General features: G+C 37.4%; 1 protein-coding gene across 1 annotated transcript in view; it reads right to left on the bottom strand.

Moving 5' to 3' along the window:
* Positions 1–2,816: 2,816 nt before the first annotated feature.
* Positions 2,817–11,896, bottom strand: part of LOC138959021 (m-AAA protease-interacting protein 1, mitochondrial-like) — a 69,085-nt gene continuing 60,005 nt past the window's right edge. The window contains exons 4-5 of the mRNA XM_070330388.1: positions 3,919–4,048; positions 2,817–3,466 (exon numbers count right to left, since the gene is read on the bottom strand). Of these exons, the coding sequence (XP_070186489.1) occupies positions 3,358–3,466; positions 3,919–4,048 (239 nt within the window). The 3' untranslated portion in view covers positions 2,817–3,357. The remainder of the gene's footprint in view (positions 3,467–3,918; positions 4,049–11,896) is intronic.

Here is an 11,896-nt window from a genome sequence, read left to right as displayed (position 1 = left end):
GACTAAGAAAGAGAGACTAAGAAAGAGAGAGAGAGAGACTAAGAAAGAGAGAGAGACTAAGAAAGAGAGAGAGAGACTAAGAAAGAGAGAGAGAGAGACTAAGAAAGAGAGAGAGACTAAGAAAGAGAGACTAAGAAAGAGAGAGAGAGAGAGAGACTAAGAAAGAGAGAGAGACATAAAGAGAGAGACAAAGAAAGAGAGAGAGACTAAGAAAGAGAGAGAGAGACTAAGAAAGAGAGAGAGAGAGACTAAGAAAGAGAGAGAAACTAAGAAAGAGAGAGAGAGAGACTAAGAAAGAGAGAGAGACTAAGAAAGAGAGAGAGAGACTAAGAAAGAGAGACTAAGAAAGAGAGAGAGAGAGACTAAGAAAGAGAGAGAGACTAAGAAAGAGAGAGAGAGACTAAGAAAGAGAGAGAGAGAGACTAAGAAAGAGAGAGAGAGAGACTAAGAAAGAGAGAGAGCGAGAGACTAAGAAAGAGAGAGAGCGAGAGACTAAGAAAGAGAGAGAGAGAGAGAGAGACTAAGAAAGAGAGAGAGACTAAGAGAGAGAGAGAGAGAGAGAGAGACTAAGAAAGAGAGAGAGAGAGGCTAAGAAAGAGAGAGAGAGACTAAGAAAGAGAGAGAGAGAGAGAGACTAAGAAAGAGAGAGAGAGACTAAGAAAGAGAGAGAGAGAGACTAAGAAAGAGAGAGAGAGAGAGAGACTAAGAAAGAGAGAGAGAGAGACTAAGAAAGAGAGACAGAGAGAGAGACTAAGAGAGAGAGAGAGAGAGAGATTAAGAAAGAGAGAGAGAGAGACTAAGAAAGAGAGAGAGAGAGAGAGAGACTAAGAGAGAGAGAGAGAGAGAGACTAAGAGAGAGAGACATAGAGAGAGAGAGACAGAGAGAGAGAGACAGAGACAGACAGTCAGATAGACAGACAGTCAGATAGACAGATAGACAGAGCAACTGACAACAGACATACAGACAGAGAGATACGGACAGACAGACAGAGAGACAGACAGTCTCTTGGAGACAAACAGGCAGACAGACACTGTTCCGCCGCTTTGGTAATTATGGGTGTAGCAGAACCCGCGCCGTCGGCAGAGGGATAGTTACAATCACTACTACTCTTTAAAAGTATGGGTTTGTGTGAACCCGCGCCATCGGTAGTGTTTATGTAAATTATCATAATCAATTAATTTTAATGTTTTGTCATGTACACACTAAAAATTTGCAGACAGAGAGCAAATTAGGTGTGTGAGAGATACTTAAAATTTCAAAACGATACCTTTAATGGTTCCAGAGTTACAATGATTTTAGTGTGTCTCTGGGTACAGGTGAACCCAGGAAGCACGGCAAAGGTTAAAACAAATAAAAGAGGCCACTTCCTGCCAGCTTAGCTTACACAAGCCTACCATTGAACTCGCTGTTAGTTTCAAGTCCTCAAGAGCCAAGCATCAAAATCAACAATTTCCAAAACAAATTCAGAAGAATCAAAACAAAATTTGAGTTTAAAGCTGCATAGGATGTGCATTCATACAACAAAGCTGTTAATACAGTCCATGTGAACAATACTGTATATATCTGCACATATCATTACATTTTGACTCTGCAGGTGCAACCATCACACTTCTTCACATTATAATACATTCATACATACCATGTCATATAACTGCATCTTCACACTCAGCTGGTAACTTCGATACTACCATCACACTGATTCACTTTAATAATACACCTGCAAATAATTATCATTGCATCTTAAGGTGGGACCTCGAAACTACTCTGACGCCAATTCTCACTTTAATACACTTGCACTTATTGGGGCATTCTGACACCAAGGTACAATCTTGAAACCACTCACACACTTATTCACAATTTATACACCTGCACATATTTGGACATCTTGACACCCAGGTACAACCTTGATAGCACTGCATTCTCACACTTATTCCTTCTTTTATACACCTGTACATACACATGTCAGTATATTTGGACACCAAGGTGCCATCTCAATACCACTCTCACACTTATTCAAACTTTTATACCACTGCACATATCATGCATTTTGACACCAAGGTGCAACCTTGATAACAATCTCTCATTCATTCACATTTGTATACACCTACACATGTTGGAACCGGTATATTTTGACACCAAGGTACAACATCGATACAACTCTTACAGTAATTTACTCCAGCTTTTGAAAAAAAAATGATCAACTCAAACAGCTGATTAAAAGAGCTAAGACAGCCTGCCATAGAGCAAAAGGCAATTAAAGCTGCCAAAACGACATTTGGCTGCCACAAGTCCACAGCTGCCTTGTTACAATCACTTTGGCGCTCTTCAAAGTCATAATACAGTACTTCTACATCATGAACACACATCATCTCATTCACCCATATCCATTTCATCAAACAAGAATTTTACTATTCATTTCTATTCACGTCTGAATTTTGACCAAACAAAAGATTTTTTAAACTTTATTTCTTCACTACACAATACATGTACATCAAGGTGGGAATAATTACCTCAGCACTGGAGGCAAAAAATGTCCTTAGTACAGGGGAAGAAAGCAAAAGAAAGGGAGAAGTCCATTATCAGAGCAAATCACTCAATCATGTGCGCAGTATATAATTGTTGGATATGCCAAAACAATCTTAAAAGATCCATCCCTATCGCAATACATTCTGAACAGCTCATACCTTCAAAACCTAATGGCCACAGGTGTAAAGCTAACAAATATGTATCACGCAAGAGGTGTTTAATAACACACACACACACACACACAGAGGCTCAAACATTATAACATGATGATAATACCAGACACAAGAAATCCATATTCACTCAAAGTATTTAATTCATTTTTTTTCAAAAACAGCATCCTTGTCTCTAAAGAAACAAAATCAATTTAGAGTTAACCATGCATACTTCCCTTCCAAAGGTTATAACACTAAACATATGTTATACACATGCCATACGGCTCTGCCCTTTCAAGGACAGCATTCCAAAGTTTCTAACAGATAATTATATCCAGCGTTGCAAAGAATATATGCGCAGCTTTGCATCACCAAAAAAACAAAAAATAAAAATAAAAAAAACTGACTGATATAGCAATATAGGTAACAGTCAATCTAAAGTTTTGTAAAAAAATATATCACTTACACCCACATGCACATATGCAGACATGCAAAGGGATTGCACAAGATCTTAAGAAATAGGACTACTGTTCTATGAATTAATGAAATGTACCAGACGAATGTGAGTTGGAGTTATTTAAAAAAAAAAAAAAAAAATCAACAGTCCTTTTGCACACAATGTCTAGTCATGACAGATGATCAGTGCCTCTCATGAAACTGGAAGAGTTGGCTCTATGTTCACATTCGGGTAGAGTCTTCATCCTCTGGTGGAACAAACGGCAAGAAATGGTTCAGTTTGTTGATAGTCCAGGAGTCTTCCACTCCCTTTGTGAACTCACGAATGAACCTGCACAGAGATTGACACAGTTTGATAATGTCAATGATGCAAAGACAATGACATATTCAACAGCATTCACTCATTTAAACACATGTACATGTTTCCTTGTACCAGGCCGACACACATATAAATACATGTTCTTTAATACCCACTACACTCCCGTCCCTGAAGCTATATCCTCACAGATCTTCTTGTCCCACTACCACTTTCACGAAAGAAAAACGAGAAGGTGTCAAATCCACTGACAATTAAAGTGTTGACTGACTGCAAATTTTTCTCTTCCTGTTATGTGGTACAGTAGTTCAGATCAGAGTTTGGAATGCAGCATTGAATAACTCGTTCCTGCAGGCAGACAGTGGTTTACCTCTTGGTCATCACTTACTGACTTAGGCAACCCCTGGTAGTTAATAGGTGCCATACTAAGGACACACACACACACACACACACACACACACAATTACCTGTAGTTGCAAACATAAAACTTGTCTGGGTTTTCCCCCATGCGGCTGTAGAGGTCAGAGAGGGAGTCGGGGGTGTTCTCAAGGTCATGGTAGCCATGAAGGACAACAGTGATCTCCACAAAGCGCTGATCTGAAACACACATACCACGTCAATACCACTGACTCTGCACTATACCTGGCAGCTAGTCTCATAATGAAGACAAAGTCCACCAGTTGTCTATTTATTATATACCTAATGGGCCATTTCCACAATCTGTCCGACAGTTAAAGCATCAAAACATCAAAACTGTTAATACAGTCCATGTGAACAATACTTCATTTGATGAATCATTTGACCAACTCCTTGCATTTAAATTTAAATTTCTTCCGTGATCAATAATCTAAAGCAACCTTGTACTAAACATGCACACAATAAGATTCATGAGAAAACCACGGCAGTCTGGATAGGCTCACATAAAAATTGTAATATTAAATTTATGCCGGAACTTAGGCTCAGTTGGAACCCTGTAACATTTAAAGTTCTTGGCATTGTTTTTTCAGTCAACTTAGATGGCATTATACTCCTTAATTATGAACATAAATTGGTAGAAATTGAGAATTTGTTAATTAGGTCCTGGTCCAGAAGAAATTTAACCCCCTTTGGAAAAATAACAGTTATTAAGAGTTTGGCGCTGTCTAAGCTAACTCATCTGTTTATGAGTTTACCAGACCCTGATGATAAGTTTTTGTTTGATTTGAATAAGTTATTTTTTTCATTTCTATGGGATGGTAAGGATAGAATAAAGAGAACAATTAACAGCGTATCAGTCGTTTGAAGAGGGGGGGCTTAAAATGGTGGATTTGAAATGCTTTTTGTCAGATCTGAAGATTTCATGGTTACGGCGAGTCCTTTGTAGTGAAGGAAAAGTAACTAAACTTTTACAAGCTCTGTGTCCACTTGTATATATAATATTCACAAGAGAGGAGGTGAGTTTGGAAACATATTGATGCAAAGAGTTCAGAATCCTTTCTGGAGAGATGTTTTGAAACATTATAAGCATTTTGCATGTAAATGTATCCCCATCTCCTTGAGTGATTTTGCTTCAGAGCGTCTGTATTATAATGTACATATTTGCATTGATAAAAAGGTTATTACACACCCGGTATAGGGGTGTGTATAGGTTTCACTGGATGTGTTTGTTTGTTTGTGTGTTTGTGTGTTTGTGTTCGCATATAGATCTCAAGAATGAACGGACCGATCGTCACCAAACTTGGTGAACAGGTTCTATAGGTCCAATTCATTCTTCTTACTCGGCGTGACGTTATCAAATGGATCGGCTAGATTTAGCCCTAAGGGGCACAACTCCGCTCATACTCTCTTCGCGCCGCCATATTGGATGCCGTCTTTGTTAGTTTTCTTCATTGCACTCTTGTTCTTTTTGCGTATTTCACTGTGTATGCAGACAAAATGAAGAAAACTGTGCATGCATGAGTCCAAAGGGGATCTGCCTTTTTAACACAACAGCACAACATAAAAAGTAAAGCAAGAATACATTATTATATTCATTTATTTATTCTTTATCTCAAATTACCATGCAGACAGTGCACCAAAATTCACAAGATAAAGCTCTCAAGACAGGCAAATGAGGTACAATGCAGCTCAGGTAACTACTGCAAAGTATAATTTTCAAAGCATCCTATCACAGTGTTCACTCTAAAGGCACAACCGATGGACAATTGTTGATTAGCGCACTGCACACAGCAAAAAATAACCAGTTATAATCGTCTTCTCCGCTCAGTAACTTCCTTCCAGTTGTCACCCTGATGGTAAACAACTTTAGGGATCCTAAAGTGTGCCTGCTGACTGCAGTTTTTGGCCACACAACGTGTCATTTTCACTTTTGTCGAGTTGCCACCCAACGCTCAAGCACTGTCAGAGATCGTGCAAGGCATCCAACATGGCGGCGGATGACCAATTCCAGAGAGTTACGACCCGTGATTCTCATACCGCGCGCGCCGAGTAGAAATGCTGTTGATAACTTGAGTTTCTGCAATGGGCCTATACATTCCTGAGACGGTTCTTACAAAAATTGGGACCTGAGTCAAACACACGGTTAGGGAGTTATTGGTGGATTAAGATTAAGAGTGACATATTAATGGTCAAAGGGAAATAACCTTCTCAGTTGGTGGCAGTGACAATGGTTATTTCCCTTTGACCAACGGGGGTGCTTTTCCTACCTCGACGTACCCTTTCGCAATGGACCCTGTGTTTACATTCTGACTTCTGACTTTCTCTCTTTTGACTTCTGACTTCTGACTTCTGACTTCTGACTTCTGACTTCTGACTTCTGACTTTTGACTTTTGACTTTTGACTTCTGACTTTCTCACTTCTGACTTCTGACTTTCTCTCTTCTGACTTCTGACTTCTGACTTTCTCTCTTCTGACTTCTGACTTCTGACTTTTGACTTCTGACTTTCTCTCTTCTGACTTCTGACTTCTGACTTCGGGGGTGTTTTTCCTACCTCGGAGGAATTTCTTGTTTTTAACAGGAATTGGATGGAAAACGGCATTATTACAGTCGGTCACTTGATGGGAGCTGATGGTTTTTTGTCATATAATGATTATAAATTGAAACATCCAAATTTACAACTGAATTTTGTGTTTTTCGAGGGCGTTATGCACTCAGTTAAGAATTATCATAAAAGATTCAAGTTGGATGCAGTTTTAAACAATGTTTTTCATATTGGTGATGATGTTGTATGGAAACAAATGTCTAAAGCCGTGGAGTAAAACATATATATATACCCATCTTATGAAAAATGATGGCAATTTACAGTGCATGGAAAAATGTCTAATTTGTTGAATTTTGATGTCAATGTTAGAAAGGTGTTTTTGACAATAAGGCAAACTACACAAGACACATACCTGAGGTGGTTCCAATATAGAATACTATATAGAATTGTTTCCACTCAACGCCTGTTATTTTTGATGAAAATTTCTGACACATCACTATGTAGCTTTTGTACACAGGAAGAGGAAACATTAGAACATTTGTTTTGGGACTTGCACAAGAGTTAAGCTTTTTTTGGTCTGATTTCACAGAATGGTTATGCCTAAATTTCACACATTGCAGTAATATGAAATTGTCAAAAGAGCTTGTCATTTAGGGTATTTAGACAACTTTCATACAGATGCTGTTTTTGATTTGTTTATTCTCCTTGCCAAACAAAGTATATTTGGAGCCAAATTAAATAAGACAGTCCCAACACTAAATGTTTTTGTGAAAATTGTTAAACAATTGATCGAAAAGTATAATACTAGTGTAAATAATTATTATGGTAAATTTGCAAAGGATTGGTGTTTATATATAGACACTTTTTTCATTGATGCCATAGGATAATTGTATTGATTGATTTCGTATGAACATTTTTTCATAACACATATTATACAGTACTTTTACGCCTATAATTAAACCCCATGTATACTTTGAGGCTAAATTGTGACCACCGTCCCCACCTAACCCCCTACCCCCAACCTCAGTTACCCCCTCCCCCCCATGTCCCCTGTCCTTTCAACCACCCACCCTATTGTCTATGTATGTGTCTTGTCTAGGTATGTGCATGTGTATGCGCTAAGACAATCATATCTTATGCTGGTAAATTCTGTGTATGCTGTATGTTATGTTTATGTTTATGTGTATATAAAAGAATTTAAATTTTTTTTTTTTTAAAGATTCACATAGTAGTACCAGAGAGATGTTGCAAAGATATCGAGTGGCTGACTTGCACGAATGGCACTTTTGACTCAGCAGGCCAGGGTGGTGTGGGAATTTAGAATGAAATATCTCGTTTGCATTTGCTCTTTTTTTCTAATCAGGAATATTCTTTTCTTTAAAAAAAAAAAAAAGTGCAATTAAAAATCAATGAAAACTCTGTTGTCCTTCTGATCAGAAGCCTATCATAATAGAAGCAGTTAAGTACTATTACCAACATCTCTGAAGTAAAACTTAAATGGTTTCAAATCCGAGTATTGCATAGGATTTTGGCAACAAATGTGATATTAAAACAAATAGGAGTAGTTGAAGACGTGATGTGTCACTTATGCCGAGATGAGAGGGATAGTATTCAACATTGTTTATGGGCGTGTCAATATATACAGTCATTTTGGAATGATCTGTTAACGTATGTTAAACATGAATGTCACAATGTTGAGTACATTTCCTTTAATGAAAAGTTTATTTTGTTTGGTATTGATAAATATTTTAAAAGTAGTACAGTGTTTGATTTTATAATACTAAATGCCACAATTTCTTATTTACAAGTGTAAGTATGCAACAAAAAAAGTTGTTCCTACACTGGTTGCATTCAAAAGAGATTTGAGAAAAAGATATTTGGTAGAAGAATATTTAAGTTTGTTTGTTTGTTTGTTTATTTGTTGCTTAACGTCCAGCCGACTACGCAGAGCCATATCAGGACGAGGAAGGGGGGGATGAAGGGGGCCACTTGTCAAGCGATTCCTGTTTACAAATGCACTAACCCATTACTTGTGTCCCAGCAGGCTTTAGTAAAACTAAATTAATACCTACTGGAAGATTACCAGTTTCCAGTATGTTAAAATAGGCTTAACCTATCTACTGCTGGGCTTACATCAGAACACTAACAGATTAAACTATACATGAATCGCGAGACAAGCGGCAAGAGAAGAGATTTTTGGAAAAAATACAGGTGAATGAGCAAGAAGGCAGAAAAAAGAAAAGAATTCATGAAGAAAAAGAGAGCATGACAGGAAAGAGGAACCAAAAATCTACCTAACAGCAAACTAGAAAGCTCCTGCGGTTCCAAAAACAGGAGGGGCCTTTAATTTCATAACCGCAGTGCCCCACTGCGGGAAATATTTAAGTAAAATTAATTTTACGTGTGATACATTTGTTCTGGAGTGGTACCCATTTAAACCTCTGATATTGTCAAATCATTGATTTTTGTTGTTTTTTGTTGTTGTTGATTGAACAAGATAAGGATATTCTATAATTATGTTGATCGTTATATTTTTTTTTTTAATTCAGATTATTAATTATGGAGAAAACAGGATTTTGTTGTTATGAGTAGTTTTATAAAATAAATAAATATAAAGATAAGAAAGGAGACGAGGAGTATGTGTATATAATTTAGAAATGTGTTGAATATGGGCTATGTAATTGTATGTTTTATTCTGTTGTTGTTTATTTTTTTTATCTTTGAAGATGCATATAGCATAGTCTTGTATGTCTGATGTTATTTGATGTCCGATGTTGTTGTCATGTTATATATGTACCAAAAAGAAATAAAACCATGTTGAAAAAAAAGAGAAAAAAAGAAAAAAAAAAGTACTATTACCAGCAGTTGACATGCGATGCTACATATGCCCTTTGACCTTTCCTTGGGAATATCCATTACTAAAAATAGAATACGGGATTGTGGGAAAGCTGTTCAATGGCACTCATGCACTATATTCGATTTTCAATACACAACTCAAAATCTTTGGGATAAATCAACATGAAAAAAAATACAAGTATATAGAGTTAAGAAAACAAGAAAAAGTTGAAAACCGTTTGGAATGAATAGCAAATGAATAAAATACAAGAATTATGAATTCAGAAAAAAATTAAAATAAATTTGCCTTCTAAGCGAATCGAACCCGGGACCACAAAAGTAAGGACTAGTGCACCGTCAATCGGGGACTCTACCGACTGAAATATCTTGTCGCACTGTAGTCGAGGGAGATTTTAACTTCAAATATTACACTTGAGTTCTCGAGCGTAGCGACGACTCAGTGACTCGAGTTTCCGAGTCTCTCCATTCGTATTTGTGTACTGTTCTCCATATCTCACTGTTCGGGGCTAGTTCAGTAACTGGTCACATCATATAAGTTTGGAAAGCAATATCAAGTAGCGATAATTTCAAGCGAGACTGACATTATTGATACGAAATGCATTGACCAATCGCCGAAAGGCACATGAAAGGATATCCCAAAATCCTCTATTCTCGAAGACATACTAAGGAGTTAGTTCGGGAAAACGACGATCTATGGACGGTTTATCATATAAAGGGAATTCCGGAAGCAAGTGGTTAAAAACGGGCGTCGATAGAGCCAATGAACAATGTTATCTACTTGTAGAATTTCATCCACTTGTGTTCTGATAGATATACAGCGTGTGCGCGCGTGTGTGTGAGTTTCTTAGCGTGTGTCAGAGAGAGAGAGAGAGAGAGAGAGAGAGAGAGAGAGAAAGAGAGAGAGAGAGATCAAATCAAATTTTATTTTACGAGGGTTGTGGCATAAGCAATACAAACTAGCTTTTTTTTTAACCAGCCCTCGCCCAGAGAGGGACTACTCTAATCGTATATACATATATATACACATGTAAATCATTTACAAAAGATAAACATATAAAAATAATTAAAATTAAAAAATTAAAAAAAGGCAAAAAAACAATTCACATTACAGGCTTTACACGAATTCTTACGTCATGTTCAGAATTGGGAATTTACGGAACATGTTTAAACAAAATTAGAATGTGTTATCAAACTAAGTTTTAATAGGATGAAACACTGATGCTATATAGACAAATATGATCAATATCAAAAATATCAAAAACAAAGTCTTCCATCACTGTGACTTTTCGTAATATAACATTAAATGTAATGAGGTGTTTTTTGAAAGTTTTGAGACTCGTTTGGACTCAAACTGTTTCCGGGAGAGAATTCCACAAAACGCTGCAAGAATAAGCTAAACTGGAATGGGGACATTGAATTTTCGGTTTGGTTTGGCTTTAAATTTTGTAATGAAAGCACGTGGTGCACGGACGGAAAGGATTTTGTGAAGGAATACGCCTTTATTTAATTTAAGAGAGAGAGAGAGAGAGAGAGATTGGATTGGATTGGATTGTTTAATTGTATAACCAGTGATTTGGTTTTTACAATGGTAAAAAAAAAGAGAAAATGTACAAAATCAGCATTTCACGTAATCGAATCAAATGTATATACATGGTGTTAAATATTTTTGGCAGTTGCTTGCTAATTCACCTCACCATATAGATATATACATCGTAGCAAACAGTGTATCAACCATGAAAACTTTCTGGTAACGGTAATACCGAGGGGTACATTTTTCATGTCACGAATCAAACATCAAGTCTCTTCTGCCTCGCTTTCCAAGCCAGGAATAGATATTTAGCAAAACTTACAGCTTTTGTTTCGTCGCTACCTTTCAACAGTTCACACAGTTGGAGTTCGCATGGAGAGTCAACCGGTATGCCAATATATCTGGTTCTAATAGCCTGATACACTGGGCACACAAAGACAACATGTATTTCATCCTCAGTTTTATTTGTACAAAAAAAGGGCATAGCCGGCTTGACTCCGAATGCGAAAAATGTTGCCTGTGTGCACTGAATGGAGAGACGCCAAGTCTGAACCTGCTGAGAGCTGTCCTGTAGATATTCACTTTTATAAAGTCTAAATAATGTTCTCGTCCGATCAGACTTTTGTGACTGTGGTAAAGTTCAAAGCGAGGACTTTGTGACGTATGATTGAGCCATTTCAGACAAAAGTTTTCACTTAATCGTTCTTTGAAGGTGCGCAGGAATAGTCTCTCATCTGCCACGCTTCCAAATTGCCACACAAGGCCAAAACCAAGCTCACACAACAAAGACTTAACACGTGTGACCCAGTTGTCATGGCCCCTTTCATGCATATTCAATAGGGACAAGTATGCCATCTTAGAAAATCTAACGTCCGGCTGCTTAAGTAAGCGGAACCAATATTGAATGCACTTTGCAGCAGACTCAATGTGAAGTGGATAACGGCCAAGTTCACTGTAAATCATGTCGTTAGGTGTCATGGTTGGTACATTCATAAAAAGCTTGCACGCGTAAAGGTGCACCCTTTCGATCTGTTTATTTTCGCTGTGACCCCAAAGTTCAGAAGCATAGAGCAGTGAAGGAACAATTTGAGCATCAAACA

This window comes from Littorina saxatilis, linkage group LG2 (assembly GCF_037325665.1).
Source record: "Littorina saxatilis isolate snail1 linkage group LG2, US_GU_Lsax_2.0, whole genome shotgun sequence".
In the NCBI taxonomy this organism is placed as follows: domain Eukaryota; kingdom Metazoa; phylum Mollusca; class Gastropoda; order Littorinimorpha; family Littorinidae; genus Littorina; species Littorina saxatilis.
The sequence above is the reverse complement of the archived record's forward strand: the minus strand, read 5'-3'. Positions and strand labels throughout refer to the sequence as shown.